The following is a 20,151-nucleotide window of genomic DNA, read 5'->3' on the forward strand; positions in this document are numbered from 1 at the left end:
TTGTTGGGCGAACAGAACTGGACCCATTCCCAACAACATTCTGGTAAATCTTCTTCTGATTCCACTCCAATTTAATAATATCCTTCCTATAACCAGGCAACCAGAACTGCACACAGCACTTCTTAAATGTGATCATTTCTGCTTCTCTCACCCTTACAGACAGTGAGTTCTAGATTCCAGTACCATTTGCGCTGGTTGTGCTTCAGTTAACAACACTCTTGATTCTGAAGTAGAGGGTTATGCTTCATGTCCCTCTCCAGGACTTACGCTCAAAGGTGTGGACTAATAACTCAGTAGTGAAGGGTGCTGCACTGGTGGAGGTGTTGTCTTTTGTGTGAGGTGCTGATTCAGACTCTGTCTGCTGTCTGAAATGCATGTAAAAAATTCCACATCATTACTTTGAGGTAGAATTATCCCTGGCATCCTGGCCAACATTTAACCCTCAATCAATGCCTAAGAATAGACTATCTGGTCATTGTCACAATGCTATTTGTAGAAACATATTGTGTGCAAATTGGCTGCTGCATTTCTGATGTCACAACATTGATTTCCCTTCAAAAGGTATTTCCATGCCTATTCTGTACCTTCACTATAAGGGCTTTTGGATAATCTGTGGTCATGAATGGTGCTTTAGAAATATGTCCTCCACATGCCCAGTGCAGTCACACCCTTCTAGTATTATTCATAGACTCCAAATTTAGATTTTGCAAATGACCACAGTAATGATACTTCACGAATACTTCACTGGTTCTAGCTCCCAGCTCCAACCTCTGTATGTCCCAACTGCCCCAGAGTGCATCCCAATGTCCCAGTCTCTGCTCCAGCCATGTATTTATGTGCCTGATCCTCTTGTTTCTATGTGTACTTGCACGTGCTACCAGGAGTAATCTGTAGATTACAATTTTTGAAGTCCTTCTTGCTAATTTCCTACGTAGCCCGGTTCTGTTGCCAGGACTGCATTCTCTTGTCACCCGTGTCATTGGTAGCAAGATGGAGTAGCTCTGCTGGCTGTCCCACTCTCCTCCTCACAGCATGCCCTGAAGCTGTGGGTGACTTCCTTAATCCTGGCGTCAGTGTGAGAACATATCATCCTGGATTCATGTCAGCAGGTACAGAAACAGGTGTCTGTTCCCTAAATACAACATCTCCTTTTATTACAGCACTTTCAGTCTTCTTATACCGCCCTGTACAGCTGAGCTTTTCTGAGGCCATGGAACTACTTTCGGCAGCATTCTCTGGGTGAAGAATCATTTCCATAGGTATTTACAACTGAATATTGGTTGGAGGCAGAGATGTGCTCAAGGGTCTCTACCTCCCTGAATCTTTCTGACTACCTGGTGGTCACCCATTCTCTTCCTCTGTGCAGACTCTTAAGCTGCGGACTGAGCCATCAATAAACATGGTATTCAGAGATTTCCCACTCTCATGTCTGCACTACAGTGATGCCAGCTGCTTCTCAAGCTCAAACCAAGGATCTTAAGCTGCTGCAGGTCATAGAGTCATAGAGATGTACAGCACAGAAACAGATCCTTCGGTCCAACTCATTCATGCCGATCAAATATCCCAACCTAATCTAGTGCCATTTGCCAGCACTTGGCCCATATCCCTCTAAACCCTTCCTATTCATATACCCATGCAGATGCCTTTTAAAAGTTGCAATTGTACTAGCCTCCACTACTTCCTCTGGCAGCCCATTCCACACACGTACCACCCTCTGCTTGAAAAAGTAGCCATTTAGGTCTCTTTTATATCTTCCCCCCTCACCCTAAACCTATGCCCTCTAGTTCTGGACTCCCCCACCCCAGGGAAAAGACCTTGTCTATTTACCCTGTCCCTCATGATTTTATAAACCACTATAAGGTCACCCCTCAGCCTCCGATGCTCCAGAGAAAACAGCCCCAGTCTATTCAGCCTCTCCCTATAGCTCAAATCCTCCAACCCTGGCTATGTAAAAATCACACAACACCAGGTCATAGTCCAACAGGTTTATTTGGAAACACCATCTTTCGGAGCGCTGCTCCTTCATCAGGTGGTTGTGGAGTACAAGATCAGAAGACACAGAATTTATAGCAACAGTTTACAGTGTGATATAACTGAAATTCTATATTGAAAAAGAGCTGGATTGTTGGTTAATGACCAGGCTGGTTTCAGTTCTTTCATACGTAAATCCCAGAACTTTAAAAAAAGCTACATTCTCAAGTGAACTTTCACAATAGATGCCACGTCATCTCAGCTAATGCACTGAAGGTGTGAGGTTCCCTGTGTGAGACTGTCTGTTCCCCACTGTTTAGACTGATTCTAATCTAAAAAAGGGATTTACAGAATCTGACATGGATTTATGCAGTTTTTGAGCAAAATAAAATATAATTCTGCAAGTACAGCTTGTGCGTGTGCTCGCACGTGTGTGAGTGTGTGCACACACGTGCCATGTGTTTGCGTCATGAACCCAAGGTCCTAATTCAGGCCATCCTCATGGGTACCAAACATGGCTATCATCCTATGCTTGGTCACTTTGCCTTATTGCTTGTCCTGAAGTCCACCTTGGAGGATGGTCACCTGAAGGTCCGAGGTCGAATATTCTGGAATGCTGAAGTGTTCTCTGACATGGAGGGAACATTTCTATCTGTTGATTGTTGTGCGGTGCCCATTCATCCGTTGCCATAGCCTTTGCTCGGTTTCCCCAATGTACCATGCCTCAGGGCATCCTTGCCTGCAGTGTATGAGATAGGCACCAGTGGCGGAGTCACATGGTGGGTGGTGTCCCCATGTGTAATGGTGGTAACCCTGTTGCCACTCTGACACGTCTTACAGCATCTGCTCTGACAGGGTTGTATGGTATTGTCCTGAAAGCTGGGCAGTTTGCTACGAACAATGATCTGTTCGAAGTTTGGTGGTTGTTTAAAGGCGAGAAGTGGAGGCGTGGGGAAGGCCCTCGTTGATAACGTGTTGCAGAACGAAGAACACATTTTGGACTAGAACCTGATGTTGTGTGATTTTTAACGTGGTGCTCCCCAGTCCAACTCCAGCACCTCCGAATCATCCAACCTTGGCAAAATCCTTGTAAATCTTTTTTGAACCTTTTCAAGTTTCACAACATTCTTCCAATAGAAGGGAGGCCAGAATAGCACGCAATGACACTTTCTCAACATTTGGTTACTGAGGACACAGGAAGCATTCCAGAGTTCCCACATTGCTCAGGGCATGCATTTGAAGGATTAGAGTTGTTCTACCATTTCACTATCTATTAGATAAGCAAACTGCTTATTTAACAAAAAGACTCACCAGCACCTAATCATTTCACTTACTCTGTTGTAACTAAAATACAGGGAAATGAAATCCTTTCCTTAATCCTTATTATCAGTCGGGGTCAGTGCTGGGCCCATTACTGTTTGTTATCTACATCAATGATTTGGATAAGAATGTACAAGGCATGACTAGTAAGTTTGCTGATGACACTAAAATAGACAGCATTGTGGACAGTAAGGAAAATTATCAGAACTTGCAGTAGGACATTGATCAGCTGGGGGAAGTGGGCCAAGAAATGACAAATGGAGTTTAATATACATAAATGTGAGGTCTTGCATTTTGGAAAGCCAAAGGGCCTGTCTCTGTGCTGTGGAATTCTATGACTCTATCAGAAAGTTGAAAATGTCAATTTCACTGCTTCTTTAGCTAACTTCCTAATTGAGGAGGCAGTCAAACATGACTCAGCAATACCACAATACTTGTTAGTCATGCAGCACAGAACCTTCGGTCCAACTTGTCTTTGCTGACCAAGTTTCCCAAGCTAAACTAGTCCCACATTCCTCAGATATCAATTAATCAATTGATTAACTCAGAATCAATTAACTCCCAGCTTTCCTGTGATGTCAGTTTCATTTTTTAAATTCTCTTTTACTCCAGTGATCCCAGTCTGGTCTAGAGTGATCCCAGTCTGGTCTAGAGTGATCCCAGTATGCTTTGCAGTGATTCCAGTCTGGTCTAGAGTGATCTGTGTCTGCTGCACTATGATCTCTCTCTGCTTCACACTTCCCTTGGGTTTTAGTGCAGTCAGTCCAACTTACTGTACAGTCATCCAGACCTGCTTTACACTATTCCCAGTGGACTTTGGTACGATGCTAATCTGCTACAAAATTATCTTGACCTACTGCATAGTGACTTCAACCTGCTTCATTGGGATCCTGACCTCTTTCAGTGATCCTGATCTGCTACATATTCTTCTTCGTTAACTCCACAGTGATCTGATCTGCTTCACTGTGATCCCAGTCTTCTACGTCTTGATCCCAACCTGCTGCATTGAGATCCTGAGTTGGTTTATGGTATTACCAATGTGCTTTACAGTGACATCAATCTGATTCACTGTGATCTTGGCCTTTTCCACAGTGATCCTGATCTGGTTCACACACCTCCCAACCTCAGTCTCTAGTTTGGTGTGGTTTAGTCATTATAGTTCTAGTTAGAATTAAAACTCTTTTTTTCCCCTTGTTGTGGATGTTTGAAATAATTTTAATTGCCAAGGAGGCAATGGGCTAGTGGTATTATCACTAAACTATTAATACAGAACACAGCTAATATTCTGGGGACCCAGGTTCAAATCCTGTCATAGCAAATGGTGGAATTTGAATTCAACAAATAATCTGGAATTAAGGGTCTAATGATGATCATGAAACAATTGTAGATTGTTGAAAAAAACCCCATCTGGTTTACTAATGTTCTTTAGTGAGGGAACCAGCCATCTGTACCTGGTCTGGCCTACATGTGACTCACAGCAATGTAGCTGAATGTTAACTGCCCTCTGGTAAATGTCCATGTTGATTCGATCGCCCGAGATAGAAATGGAGAGGTCTAGGAAGGGGAGGGAGGAGTCTGAGACGGTCCAGGTAACTTTGAGGTCGGGGTGGAAGGTGTTAGTAAAGTGGATGAACTGTTCAAGCTCCTCGTGCTCAACACGGACATTTACAATAAACCGACCAACTCCCACAGCTACCTAGACTACACCTCCTCCCACCCTGCCCCTTGTAAAAATGCCATCCCATATTCCCAATTCCTTCGTCTCCACCGCATTTGCTCCCAGGAGGACCAGTTCCAATACCGTACCACCCAGATGGCCTCCTTCTTCAAGGACTGCAATTTCCCCCCAGACATGGTCGACGATGCTCTCCACTGCATCTCCTCCACTTCCCACTCCTCCACCCTTGAGCCCCGCCCCTCCAATCGCCACCAGGACAGAACGTCACTGGTCCTCACATACCACCCCAACAACCTCCATGTACATCGTATAATCCGTTGTCATTTCCGCCACATCCAAACGGACCCCACCACCAGGGATATATTTCCCTCCCATCCCCTATCAGTGTTCCGAAAAGACCACTCCCTCCGTGACTCCCTCGTCAGGTCCACACCCCCCACCAACCCAACCTCCACTCCCGGCACCTTCCCCTACAACCGCAAGAAATGCAAAACTTGCGCCAACACCTCCCCCCTTACTTCCCTCTAAGGCCCCAAGGGATCCTTCCAAATCCACCACAAATTCACCTGCACCTCCACACACATCATTTACTGCATCCGCTGCACCCGATGTGGCCTCCTCTACATTGGAAAGACAGGCCGCCTACTTGCGGAATGTTTCAGAGAACACCTCTGGGACACCCGGACCAACCAACCCAACCACCTCATGGCTCAACACTTCAACTCCCCCTCCCACTCCACCAAGGACATGCAGGTCCTTGGACTCCTCCATCGCCAGACCATAGCAACACGACGGCTGGAGGAAGAGCGCCTCATCTTCTGCCTAGGAACCCTCCAACCACAAGGGATGAACTCAGATTTCTCCAGTTTCCTCATTTCCCCTCCCCCACCTTGTCTCAGTCCCAACCCTCGAACTCAGCACCACCTTCCTGACCTCTCCGCCCCCACCCCACTCCGGCCTATCACCCTCACCTTAACCTCCTTCCACCTATCGTATTCCCAACGCCCCTCCCTCAAGTCCCTCCTCCCTACCTTTTATCTTAGCCTGCTTGGCACACCTTCCTCATTCCTGAAGAAGGGCTCATACCCGAAACGTCGATTATCCTGCTCCTTGGATGCTGCCTGACCTGCTGCGCTTTTCCAGCAACACATTTTCAGCTCTAATTTTAAAATAAATTTCACTTTTTCATTTTCTTCACAACTTGGATATAGAGTCATAGAGATGTACAGCATGGAAACAGACCCTTCGGTCCAACCCATCCATGCTGACCAGATATCCCAACCCAATCTAGTCCCACCTGCCAGCACCCGGCCCATATCCCTCCAAACCCTTCCTATTCATATATCCATCCTGATGCCTCTTAAATGTTGCAATTGTACCAGCCTCCACCACATCCTCTGGCAGCTCATTCCATACACGTACCACCCTCTGCATGAAAACGTTGCCCCTCAGGTCTCTTTTATATCTTTCCCCTCTCACCCTAAACCTATGCCCTCTAGTTCTGGACTCCCCGATCCCAGGGAAAAGACTTTGTCTATATATCCTATCCATGCCCTTCATAATTTTGTAAACCTCTATAAGGTCACCCCTCAGCCTCCAATGTTCCAGGGAGAACAGCCCCAGCCTGTTCAGCCTCTCCCTGTAGTTCAAATCCTCCTCTGGTAATATCCTTGTAAATCTTTTCTGAACCCTTTCAAGCTTCACAACATCTTTCCGATAGGAAGGAGACCAGAATTGCACGCAATATTCCATCAGGGGCCTAACCAATGTCCTGTACAGTCGCAACATGACCTCCCAACTCCTGTACTCAATACTCTGACCAATAAAGGAAAGCATACCAAACGCCTTCTTCACTATCCTATCTACCTGCGACTCCACTTTCAAGGAGCTATGAACCTGCACTCCAAGGTCTCTTTGTCAGCAACACACCCCAGGATCTTACCATTAAGTGTATAAGTCCTGCAAAGATTTGCTTTCCCAAAATGCAGCACCTCGTATTTATCTGAATTAAACTCCATCTGTTACTTCTCAGTCCATTGGCCCATCTGGTCCAGATCCTGTTGTAATATGAGGTAACCCTCTTCCCTGTCCACTACACCTCCAATGTTGGTGTCATCTGCAAACTGTACCTCTTATGCTTGCATCCAAATCATTTACGTAAATGACAAAAAGTAGAGGGCCCAGCACCGATCCTTGTGGCACTCCAGTGGTCACAGGCCTCCAGTCTGAAAAACAGCCCTCCACCACCACCCTCTGTCTTCTACCTTTGAGCCAGTTCTGAATCCAAATGGCTAGTTCTCCCTGTATTCCACGAGATCTAACCTTGCTAATCAGTGTCCCATGGGGAACCTTGTCGATCGCTTTACTGAAGTCCATATAGATCACATCTACTGCTCTGCCCTCATCAATCTTCTTTGTTACTTCTGCAAAAAACTCAATCAAGTTTGAGACATGATTTCCCATGCACAAAACCATATTGACTATCCCTAATCAGTCCTTGCCTTTCCAAATACATGTACATCCTGTCCCTCAGGATTCCCTCCAACAACGTGCCCACCACCGAGGTCAGGCTCACCGGTCTATAGTTCCCTGGCTTGTCTTTACTACCCTTGTTAAACAGTGGCACCATGTTTGCCAACCTCCAGTCTTCCGACACCTCACCTGTGACTATCGATGATATAAATATCTCAGCAAGAGGCCCAATCTGCCCAAGGACTTGAACCTAGGTCTCTTAGCCCAGAGCCCTCTTCCTCCAACATCTATAATCTGATTTTATCATTATGCATTCCACAGTGAGTGACAGAAGGATACAGGATTACCTGAAAAATGAAGACTTGTTCCTTATGGAAGTGGCAGAAATATCACTAAGGATATTTTCAAAATGAATCTGTTCAGAGATGCTATGGCACACCATTGGTGCAGGGAGGACTTGAACACTACACTACCACAGAGCCACAAAAGCCCTCCCACATCTGGCAATGTTTTATTAATTAATGTGTTCAGAGACATTATTACACACCTCTGAAGCAGGTGGAACACAAAAACAGAAATTGCTGGAGAAACTCAGAAACTAATAAACCTGACAGTGTATTTAACTTAACAGCTGCAATTAAGTGATGAAGCTCACCGGGTTAAAGCCAACTAAAGGAACCCTATTGGCTTCCAGTTTCTTCCAATGGTGGGGTCCAGTTTAGGGTGTTTACAACAGGATCCTGGCAGGCTTCAATTCCACTGAATTGTCAAGGGACACTCTGTAGAGAAATCTGCCCCCACCTCAGTATTTGCCTGAGTGCAGGAACCATTTTATGAGGACATTTTGTAAAGTTGAGGACACCTACATGTTGAAGGCATGTTATTGGCGGTGCAGCCTTGACAGCCTTTTTGATGTCCTGAATCAGACAGAGATCCTGCCACCATGGGTGGCACAGTGGTTAGCACTGCTGCCTCACAGTGCCAGAGACCTGGGTTCAATTCCTGCCTCAGGTGACTGACTATGTGGAGTTTACATGTTCTGCCCGTGTCTGCATGAGGTTTCCTCTGGGTGCTCTGGTTTCCTCCCACAATCCAATGATGTGCAGGTCAGGTGAATTGGCTATGCTAAATTGCCTGTAGGGTTAGGTCAGGGGTAAATGTAGGGGTATGAGTGGGTTGTGCTTCGGTGGGTCAGTGTGGACTTGTTGGGCCAAAGGTCTGTTCCCACACTGTAATGTAATCTAATCTAACCAGGGATTAACCCCCCTTGCCCCTTATGAAAGACCTATGACTAAATGTTTGCCTGGGGGTACATTTGAACCCAAAAAACACTAAATGAGGTATCCAACCACAAATGTCACTTAAGTCAATTGAAAACTAATTATTTCTCCTGTGAAGGAAGAGAAAGAAAAAATCCCCACCTTCAGAAAATATTTTCCCCTCCCGGAAGTATCGTGTCACGAAAGAAACCTCAAAACATCCCAGTGACCTCATCAAAGCAAAGAACAAATGACTCTAAAGGGCGACAGACAGCCTGCAGACTCGTGGTTTTATAAAGGGACGGCCATTGTACCTAGATGAGGGGAGGTGTTAAGCAATATGGGTGTTCATTGTGTGGTGTATTATTGCTGTAATTGACCCACTAAATATTTACTGTAAATTCATAGTGAAAACTGAACAGTGACTGAGAAAGCCCAAATCCTGGTGCAACCTGCATTGATCAATTATGCGAGCAGCCTGTGACCCGAAAGTCTCTTTTTTTAAAAAATCTATTTCTTAATTTGTGTTTCCGGCGAGTGGTGTATTTCCATTTATGGGGCCTGGCTTCCTCCAACTCTGCATTTAGGAGGCATGAGGTACCGCCCCTTGGACAAGACTTTAGCAGTGGGTCGACAGAAACTCTCTCTCTCTCTCTCTCTCTTTCTCTCTGTGTGTCAGAGAGTGGCTTGTTTCAGGTTAGTTTAGAAAGTGGAGGGAGTGTGAAAGAGAGAGAGAGAGAGAGACACAGACAGACACACTGGCAATGAAGGTGCGTGCTGTTTAAAATGAGTGTTTATTATAAGTCAGACGAGGAAGATGATGTTGCTGCTGTGGTGGCCGAACCTGAGCCGCATGTGCTTGAAGTTCTGGTGGAAAAGCCTGGGAGAGAAGCTGCTAATGTCGAATGCAATGGGACTTCAGGCACAGGGCGCAGAGCGGTGCCTAGAAAACACCCCACTATTACTTCTTGCTGTCATTCTGAGAGAGTCAGAGATTCAGCTGAGGGAGACACTCCAGGTACTATAACTTTTCAAAGTTAACATTTCGACCTCTCTCTCTCTATTTACTTTCTTTCTAGGTTTTAAGCTTTATGTTTTAAAGTGATAAGTACCTCTCTCTTCTCTTTCCCCCCGTTTAACTTTTGCTTTTTGCTTTTTGCCCAGTCATGTAAGTTTTGGCAGTGGCCAGATATAGATGTTTTCTGGGGATTGGGTTACTGGCCTGGAGTCCAAGATTCCATGTCCAGATCAACATGAAAATATCCTTGTCCACTGCTGAATGGGAAGGAGTACACATCACATTTTGCCCCAGTGCCCTGTGTTCACTCCTTTTTTTGAGAGTGCCCAGTCTACAGTCTGTTTTGCCTTTACACTTTAACATGTGGGTGTGCAGGGGTAGTGAGAGAGAGTGACCCCTCTCCAAATTCCAAAATCTTCCTGAGGACACCTGCCAGCATGTTTGTTTGAAAGTCTGTTGGTTATCAAATGTGAAATGCTACTTTTGTTACAGAATGCAACATATTTTGTTAGTATACTACAGCAGCAACTTATGTTTATGTATGTACTATGATTTTATAAGTCCTCAGTAAATGTGCATCAAGCTAAAGGGGGTTTTTGAAACTTCTTTTAAACCTACTCAATCTGTTCAGCAATGTAATTACACATCTCTACCACAGGTGGGGCTTGAACCAGGCCTCCTGGACCAGATGTAGGGATGCTACCATGAGAAGGTCTGAAAACTAAACTAAACAAACTTCACCTTTTTATACCTTTTCTAGTCCACAATTTCACAGAGATGTACTGAAACAACTGTAGAGCAGGTGGGCCTTGAGCCCAGGCCTCCTGCCTCAGAAGTAGGGCCAATACCACTCCAGCCCTTGGGTATGGCTAAGAACCTGACTGTTGAGATGGATTTTAAAAGGATGTAGTCAGGTTTAGAGACTGAAATATGTACATGGACCTTTTGGAACCCAGGTCACCCCAAGGTATCTGATATACTGTTTCAGTGAGATCAATGTAGTGATGTAGGAAAGAAAGAATGTATGTGAGAGCTTGCTGTGTACAGCAATGTGAGTCGGACTAGATGGTCTGTTTTTGAGTTTAATGAAGGGATGAATATTGACTTGGGATAACAGGGCTGTGTTCTTTTGAAATAGTGGCATGGGAGCTTTGTCATTGGAGTCCTGGGCCAATATTAATGAGATAATGGCCTTTGTGTTGAAGACAGCATGGTGTATAAATGTCAATTGCTTTCTTCTTCTTTGCTTGTGGGATGTGGCAGTCACTGGCTGGTCAGCATTTATTGCTCACTCCGAGTTGCCCTTGACAAGGTGGTGTTGAGCTGCTGCCTTGAATTGTTGCAAACCATTTCCTTGTCTGCGACTTCATGGGGTTCGGAGGACTATTAGGGCAACATCCTCCCGACTGTGTGCCACTGTGCCTCAACTCTGCTGAGTCTGTTCTGCTGATGAGACAGGACATACCCAGGGATAGTGATGGTGTCCGCAACATTGTGTGTAAGGTACGACTCCGTGAATAAGACCATGTCGGGCTGTTGCTTGACTAGTCTGTGAGATGGCTCTACCCATTCTGCAATCTGTTGGTATAATCTGGATCACTAGTTCAGTGATAATGTCATTGGATCATTTATTATCACCATCACCATCGCCCAACAAGTCCACACTGACCCTCCAAAGAGAAACCCACCCAGACCCATTTACCTTTGACTAATGCACATAACACTATGGGCAATTTAGCATGTTTAGAAAGTTTTTCGTTTTTCAGCTGGAGATGACCTTGCTTCGAGATCAGGCTGTTTAGGTGGAGGAGTGAAATATTCAGAAAAAGACTTCATGAGTGGAAGTATTTTACAGGGCCAAAAATGTGGGACAGTGTATATTTCTATACTGTTGTAATAAAGGGTCAGTAATAATAATGGGTGACTTTAATCACCATAGAAACTGGAATTCCCCCCTCTTGATCAGGGGCCAGAATATACAGTAGTCTTCCCTGCCCCCTCCCCCCCCACCCCACCCACGGGTGAAATGTTCCAAGACCTATTACACACCCCGAAAGCGTGGATAGGGGCATTTAAATGGGAAACCTACCTTCCTTGCAGCCCCTTGTTCTGGAATGTGCCCTGTAATATGTTCAATTCTGTGGATACGGTTGCCTTGTACAGCTGGATAGGTTACCGACATCAGGATTCTGATCAGCTGGACTTTGTGCAGAGAGTGTAGGCTGGGTCGGAAATACTTAGAATAGTCAAATCTGGGGCTTATGAAAATTTGAATGAGTGTTTCAGTGAAAACGGGAATGAAATCAGGAAATGAGCTGGAAGTAGGAGGTCTCAGCAACGGAGGGAATGTAGTGGGGGAGGAGATGGTAGTAATATGAGTGGGTCGAAAGTAGCAGGGGCACCTGAATAGATATTCTCCAACCCTTATGCTGGAGATAAAAGTAGTGGGCAGGGAGAAGGTTTGTGGAAGAATTCCAGTTGTGATGATGAGTAGTCTAGGGTTCTCTTGTGTCTCCAAGATGACGTAGAGGCTGGAGGGTGATTTCAACAGGCAGGAGTGAGACTTGAAGACTTTACTATATGTCGTCAGACGAGATGTGATGGCTGATTTGAACCAGTGTTTTGCCGGGTATGCTGAATTGTGTAATCCTTGGACTTGAGGGAACGAAGAAGAGAGCCTTGGAAGATGGAGTGGGTAGGATTTCAGAAAGTAAAAGTATTTGTGAAGACAAGAGCATCAAAACTGAAGGTGACTAAATGGTTGAGAAAATTATTGGCTGCAAACCTTTCCTGACACCTAGGAGGTTAGGGGAAAAAATGTGGTTGTCAATAATTTGGAGAGCGACCTCTTTCCAGGAGAAGTTATGATTTGGGCAGTATGTGTGGATGTGTGCAAGATCTTGGATGGAAAGATTTTAGTCTGATACAGAGACTTTGGGAATAGTGAGGCTTTAAGAGATGTGGCCACCATGTGGGAAGGGCAGGAGGAGAAGAGAGGCCAAATTGGTCTGCAAATTCTTTCTAAGGCTTCGCAGTTGATTAATGTAGAGATGAAAAAGTGAGAGGAATAAACTAGGATTGAGCTTGCAGGTGGTAGACGAAGATTTTAATGTAAAAGTTTGAGGTGGAACAAGCTGAAATGTGTGAAGATGAGGCAGGGAGAGAGGATGCAACTTGGTGATCCCAGCAATGCCATTTGTAATAAAATAATGGTTAGCAAAGGGCTGGTTTGGGATGTACAGGTACTCTAGAAGCTGTGCGGAGCAGGAGGGGAATTATTGTGCCATTGTTGGGATTGGGAGAAGCCATTAACCACCTAGAGAAAGAAAGGAAGGGGATGGGACACATGGGATTCCAGATTGAATGGAGATGACTGTGAGCACCTTGATGGGTTTGTCCTGGCATTCATCAGAGAAGCAGTGAGTTTAATCCAGAGGGTTTCCAAACATTAGGATGGTGCAGAAGGGTAAGCAGATGGAGGAGTGATGAGATGAGTGTGTGATTTGGAGTATCTCAGTCCACCTAGAAAGGAATAAGGAAAGCTGTGAACAAAAATAAGAATAACCTGGCTTTGAGAAGGAGGGAGAAAGGGCACAAAATTAATGAGTCTGGGGCAGCAGCAAAACTGGACACCAAGGGAATTTCACAATATGATAAACAAGATTGCAATTAAATGAAAGATGTCAGTGGTAAATGAAGGATCTCTTTTTCCCCTTTTTTTTAACCCCCCCCCCCAAAAAAAAAGCTGCCTTGTACAGAATTGATTGACAATTGTTGCACTTTTGTACACTAAGTCCTTTTAATGTTACAATATCTATTTACTGAGTGCCAATGTTACTGAATCAATAAATTCTTCAAATGCTAAGGCAGCACAAAAGGCAAGACTCTGATTCCAAAACGAAAGTTTTTTTTAAGGCTCATCCTCAGTCATACCATAGGGTCTATTTGCCATGCTCTTATGATTCTTCAGTCCAACTAGTCCCCACCGACCATGTTCCCAAACTAGACTAATCCTGTTTGCCAGTAGTTGGTCCATATCCCTCCAAACATTGCTATTCACATGCTTGCCCAAATGTTGTTTTAAATGTTGTAACTGTACCTGCATTCACTGCTTTCTCTGGAAGTTCATTCCACACACAAGCCACTCTGTTTTAAAAAGAAAAATTGCCCCTCATTCTTTTTAAATCTTTGTCCTGTCACCCTAAAAATATGCTCCCTAGTTTTGAGCTTCCCCCACCTTAGGAAAAAGACTGTTGTCGCTCACCTTATCTATGCCCCTCATGGTTTTATAACCCTTAACAAGGTCACCTTTCAAACTCCTACACTACAGTGAAAACTGTTGGTGTCTTTCCAGTCTATTGTTATGTCTCAAACTCTCCATTCATGGCAACACCCGGGTAAATCTTTCTGAATCCCTTCCTGGTTTACTAATTTCCTTCCTGAGTCAGAATTGCACACAGTACTCCAAAAGAGGCCTCGCCAACATCCTGTAGAACCTCAACATGACGTCCCAACACCTATACTCAATATACCTGAGAAAAGAAGACAAATGTACTAAATGCGTTCTTGACCGCCCTGTCTACCTGTGTCGCAAATTTCAAAGAACTATGTTGCTAAGCCTTTAGTGGAATTTCTATAATCACTTACCTGTTGCATGTAGCTCAGTACAGTACATTAGTTTGACATTCATACACACACCCTTCCCCGTCAGCAGAGTACAGATTGTGCAAGAACTCAGTGTTGTAATATTGGTGACACTTCTTGTTTCTCAGGACAATCCTATGTCAATCTTTCCCTCTTTCTAGGAGTAACAATATCAAAGGAACAGAAGCCTGATCTCCAGGGACTCTGGGGATTGATTGCCTCAGGAGCTCTAGTTTGTTTTGATCATTCTTAGGTTTTTCAGCCTGACAATATTAGTCAGCACTGAAAATGTGTTGCTGGAAAAGCGCAGCAGGTCAGGCAGCATCCAAGGAGCAGGAGAATCGACGTTTCGGACATGAGCCCTTCTTCAGCCCTGAAGAGGGCTCGTGCCCGAAACGTCGATTCTCCTGCTCCTTGGATGCTGCCTGACCTGCTGCACTCTTCCAGCAACACATTTTTCAGCTCTGATCTCCAGCATCTGCAGTCCTCACTTTCTCCTAGAATATTAGTTGGCAGAAATGGGTATGAACACAGACTTGTGAAGAGACGTGGGCCTGATTTCTGCAGTAACCAATCTGGTAGATAGCATCATTAGAGGGAGAGAGACATGAACAGGAGATCTCGCTGAGAATTGAAGGTCTGGATTGATAGAAACTTCTATATTGAGCTCAAGATTCTCTAAATTAGAACAGAGTGTCTTCATCCTAGCGTTACACTGACAAAGGTGATTGGATCATTTTTGGGACCACTGAAGATGGCCATCGTTTGGAAGTGGGGACAGAAAGAAAGTTGTTGAAATGTCGTTGATCATAGTGCTTGAAGGTGTTATGACCGTTCTGTGGCCATCATTTCCTTGAGGTGGGACTTTAACATGAACCTTGTGCCACAACGTAATAACGTCTTCACCCAACTGGATCAAATACAATGAGAAACAGTCTGAAAATACAGCTTGGACAGATTGCGACATTGAATTAGCAAATAAGTGTTGATGCTTACTGTAGAGTAATGTCTATTGAGATTGGAATTGTAGATGCACATTGGAGGAGGGATTGAGGATAGATTGGTGAGACTACAAATGCTATAAAAAGACTCCGGAATAGATCACGAGTGATTTTATTTTTATCACACACTGGATCAACCATGTGTTGTGCGCTCTCACATCTGATTATGTACTACCCTAGGGAAATGTTAAGTACTGGGAGAAATGGGTCCCTAAACGTTGTTACAGAGCCTGCGGCATGAATAACTTCCTTACAGAGATTGTGATTCACTCTTCATGTTTTAACAGGACTTTGGGAATGCAAAGAGAATTGATATGAAGAACAGTGAATTAGAAGAGATGAAGCTTATAAATTGAAGCTATTAGAAAATAAAATAGAATGTGAAATATGAATCTGGGATGAAGCTTTAAATGAAAAAGTGAAATGTTGCAGTTGCTGGAAATCTGAACGAAGAGCAAAACTCCTGGAACTACCCAGATGCTATCTGTGGAGAGAGAATCCATGTTTTGGGTTTGGGGAGATGTCACTTCCAACGAACATTTTTTTTTGACTTGCGATGCTCACTGTTTCTCAGATATTGGGCTTTAAGTAAAGCTCTGCCTGCCAAAAAGTTAGGATTATTTTGTTTTAATTTAGGATTATAAATGCAGGTTTATCATCTCTAAGATTGCCAACTTCACTTTCTGAAGGTGACACAAACTTTCGGATAAAAGTAGCACGCGATTGTTAATTCCAATTCGCTTTGTACATTAGTCAGCAATAAATATGAAACTTTCTTTTTAATTAGAATATTTGAGCAATACTTTGAAAAGCCAAACTCCAATGAATGCTCATAAAAGTTTGATTAACCCTTGATTGGTGTCTGTTTAAATTCAGTGAGATTTGTACATATGAGTGCTTTTTTCACAAGCTGAAGTATGCTTCTGAATTTTAGGAAACCATCTTGCGTCAGACTGATTTCGTCAATATGGAGCACATCCATCTGTGTCTCTTGCTGTTGACATTCTGGTCATGACTTTGTTCATGTAGATTTCTTTTCAATTTCCTCTGGTACTAGTGATCGCTATTTCTTCTGCGCTATGAGAGGTCTTGTAGGAGCAATGCCAGTCATCTAGTTTGCTGCTGCATGAGTCATGATCTGACGTATATCTTGTCATTTCCTGGTTTCTGTGTATGAGATTATACAAGAGACTGAAAGCCAAGTTGTGCTGAGATTGTGTTGCTTCTTGTGGTTTATTGCTTGAGTCTGGCTCGAACTTCTCCGTTCAAGTCTTCCTCCGAAAGATTTGAGCCTATAGTCAGGGATAGCGTTCCATTGCAATGCTGAGCATGTGCTGTATTGTCAGAGGTACTCTGTCATCTCCAAGGAGGGCAGCATGGTGGCTCAGTGGTCAGCACTGCTGCCTCACACTGTCAGGGACTCCGATTCAATTCTGACAACTTTCTGTGTGGAGTTTGCACGTGTTCCCCATGTCTGCATGAGGTTTTCTCCCACAACCCAAAGATGTGCAGGTCAGGTGAATTGGCCATGCTAAATTGCCCATAACGTTAGGTGCATTAGTCAGATGAAAATGGGTCTGGGTGGGTTACTGCTTGAGTCAGTGAGACCACTTCGGCAGGTGTGGACTTATTGGGCCAAATGGCCTGTTTTCACACTGTAGGGAATCTAATCTAATCGAATAACACTTTTATTTTTTGCAAATCAGGGGAGTTATTCCCAGTGATCTGATCAATACTTACTACTCAATTGACATCACAAAAACAGATTCCCCTTCATTATCACTCTAACATTTCCCCTGAATAATGCACCTAACCTACACATCCTTGAACACTATGGGAAATTTAGCATGGTCAGTTCACCTAACCTGCACATTTTTTGGATTGTAGGAGGAAACTATAACACCCACAGGAAACCCACACAGACAAGGGGAGAATGCGCAAACTCCACACAGTCACCCAAGGCTGGAATTGAACTCAGGTCCCTGGTGCTGTCAGGCAGCAGTGCTAACCACTGTGCTGTTCTATGAGAATCCTACAATTAAGGAATCCTGATAGTGTGTGGAAGCAGGCCATTGGGCCTGTTGAGTCCAGATCGACCCTCTGAAGAGCATCTCACCTAGACCCACCCCATTCCTGTAACCCCGCATTTCCAAACCTACACATCCCTAAACACTACAGGGCATTTTAGCATTGCCAATCCATCTAATCAGTACATCTAATCAGCCATGGGGAGAATGTGCAAACTCCACCCAGACAGTCACCAGAGGCTGGAATCGAACCTGGGTCCCTTGTGCAGTGAGGCAGCAGGGCTAACCACTGAGAGGCATAGACTGAGAATCTTTTTCCCATGGCAAGTGTGTCTAAGACTAGAAGTTTTAAGTTTAAGGTGAGGAGTACGTGGTTTGAGAAGATCTGAGAAAAAATAGTTTTCACCCAGAAGGTAGTAGAAATATAGAACATGTTGCCCTGAGAGGGGTGGTGGCAGCAGGTAGAACATAGAACATAGAAGAATACAGCGCAGTTCAGGCCCTTTGGCCCTCGATGTATGCGCCGATCAAAGCCCACTTAACCTACACTAACCCACTATCCCTCCATATACCTATCCAATGCCCGCTTAAATACCCATAAAGAGGGAGAGTCCACCACTGCTACTGGCAGGGCATTCCATGAACTTACGACTCGCTGAGTGAAGAACCTACCCCTAACATCAGTCCTATAACTACCCTCCCTTAATTTAAAGCTATGCCCCCTTGTGTCAGATCATTTAAACTTCTGGATGAGCAATTAAAACGCCTGGGAATAGTATGCTATGGGGAGAAAGTGAGGACTGCAGATGCTGGAGATCAGAGCTGAAAATGTGTTGCTGGAAAAGCGCAGCAGCTCAGGCAGCATCCAAGGAACAGGAGACTCGACGTTTTGGGCATAAGCCCTTCTTCAGGAATGAGGAAAGTGTGTTCCAGCAGGCTAAGATAAAAGGTAGGGAGGAGGGACTTGGGGGAGGGGCGTTGGAAATGCGATAGGTGGAAGGAGGTCAAGGTGAGGGTGATAGGCCGGAGTGGGGGTGGGGGGCGGAGAGGCCCGGAAGAAGATGCAGGTTAGGAAGGCGGTGCTGAGTTCAAGGGATTTGATTGAGACTAGGTGGGGGGAGGGGGAGATGAGGAAACTGGAGAAATCTGAGTTCGTCCCTTGTGGTTGGAGGGTTCCTAGGCGGAAGATGAGGCGCTCTTCCTCCAACCATCGTGTTGCTATGGTCTGGCCGATGGAGGAGTCCAAGGACCCTGCATGTCCTTGGTGGAGTGGGAGGGGGAGTTGAAGTGTTGAGCCACGGGATGGTTGGGTTGGTTGGTCCGGGTGTCCCAGAGGTGTTCTCTGAAACGTTCCGCAAGTAGGCTGGTAGGCTATGGACCAAGTGCAGATAAATGGGATTAGTTTTGTTTGTTGGTTGGCATAGACATGGTGGCTGGAGGGCCTCATTCTATGTTAGTATGACTCTATTGTACAAAACAAAATAGGGTAGCGTTGATGATAAAGAAATAAACTTTGCACCTGGGTGTGGGGTCGAAAACCAAGGGAGACAGCCATGGTCTGGAATTAAGCTGAATGTCTGACACTGGTCCAATGTTCCTCGATCTGTTCATCTGTTGCATTGCCTGTCCTTATGGATCTTTCTATAGACTAATTAGCTGCTGTATTGCTTGTATGACAATGGTGACGACCTGTCAGAAAACTGCTCTTATCTCCTGTGGTTGTGAAAAGTGTTATTAGTTTGAGTCTTCGATCAATGTAAAATTGACTGGAGAGAGTGCCCTGTGAAGTTTCATTGCGAAGGTGGTGATGTGAGTTCAGCAACTGTTAAACTGTTTGTTTTTTTAATTTTGTATATTTCAGCTATTAACTGTCAGCATTCACTCATTTTCGATATGGAATGCATATGCTCAGAATTAATTGAAAAAGAAACAGGCTAGCTGCCCTTAGTTCTTTCATTGCTGTATCCTAACTTGTACAAATTGCTGTTCATCCATCACTCTGTATTCACTAAAGCTGTAATGCTCATCATTCAACAATATCTCAATTTTAAAATTCTGACTGTTTCAAATCTGTTTTCTTTTATTCACTTGTGGTGCTGGATTTTATTACCTATCCCTAACTGCCCTTGAGAAGGTAGTTGTTGTGAGCTGCTGTTTTGAATCTCTGCAGTCCAAAAAAGAACAAAATGGTGGACGGGAGAGGATCCTGGCTCTAAGTGCTGCTTTTTTTTTTCAGTGTTGCAGGAGATTTCCTCACTTTCTTGAAGCAGTAATTACTGTTACAAAATTTTTGAAGTGAAAAGCAACAATACTAGCAAATGGGAGGAAAGAGAGCAGGAGATGAAGTTTCGGGGGAGTGACCACGTGGAGAGATCTAGAGATCCACAAGAATACATCAAAGGAATCGAGCAGTGACCTTTTCACAGCTGACCCTGAGAGACCTCAATCTGGGAATAGCTGGGAGTGATCAGTGCTTGCAGAGCCTGACTAGCTAAATGGTTGATTTTTTTTTAAAAGTCCATAACCATGAATAGGAAGAGGTTTTTTTTATTTCACTAAGATCTGTCTCTTGATTAAATTTTTAATATAAAAGTATTAAGTTATTCCAGAGCTGTGCTTTTGAAGTGTAAGACTGTGCTAGCAATGAGGTTCTGAGTGTGTTGTGATTTGCTTTTTTGGGGTATATTCTGGGTTTGTTGTCTGTCTGTCTAAGGGCCAGACGTGGATTTTAATAGAATTATTTGCCATTCCTGTCAGAGTC

The 20,151-nt window shown here is 44.4% G+C and overlaps 1 protein-coding gene across 1 annotated transcript in view; it reads left to right on the forward strand.

The window, feature by feature from the left end:
- Positions 1-8,988: 8,988 nt before the first annotated feature.
- Positions 8,989-20,151, forward strand: part of slc35g1 (solute carrier family 35 member G1) — a 47,241-nt gene continuing 36,078 nt past the window's right edge. Inside the window, exon 1 of the mRNA XM_072557764.1 lies at positions 8,989-9,718. Coding sequence (XP_072413865.1) covers positions 9,487-9,718 — 232 coding nt within the window. The 5' untranslated portion in view covers positions 8,989-9,486. The remainder of the gene's footprint in view (positions 9,719-20,151) is intronic.

This window comes from Chiloscyllium punctatum, chromosome 38 (genome assembly GCF_047496795.1).
Source record: "Chiloscyllium punctatum isolate Juve2018m chromosome 38, sChiPun1.3, whole genome shotgun sequence".
In the NCBI taxonomy this organism is placed as follows: domain Eukaryota; kingdom Metazoa; phylum Chordata; class Chondrichthyes; order Orectolobiformes; family Hemiscylliidae; genus Chiloscyllium; species Chiloscyllium punctatum.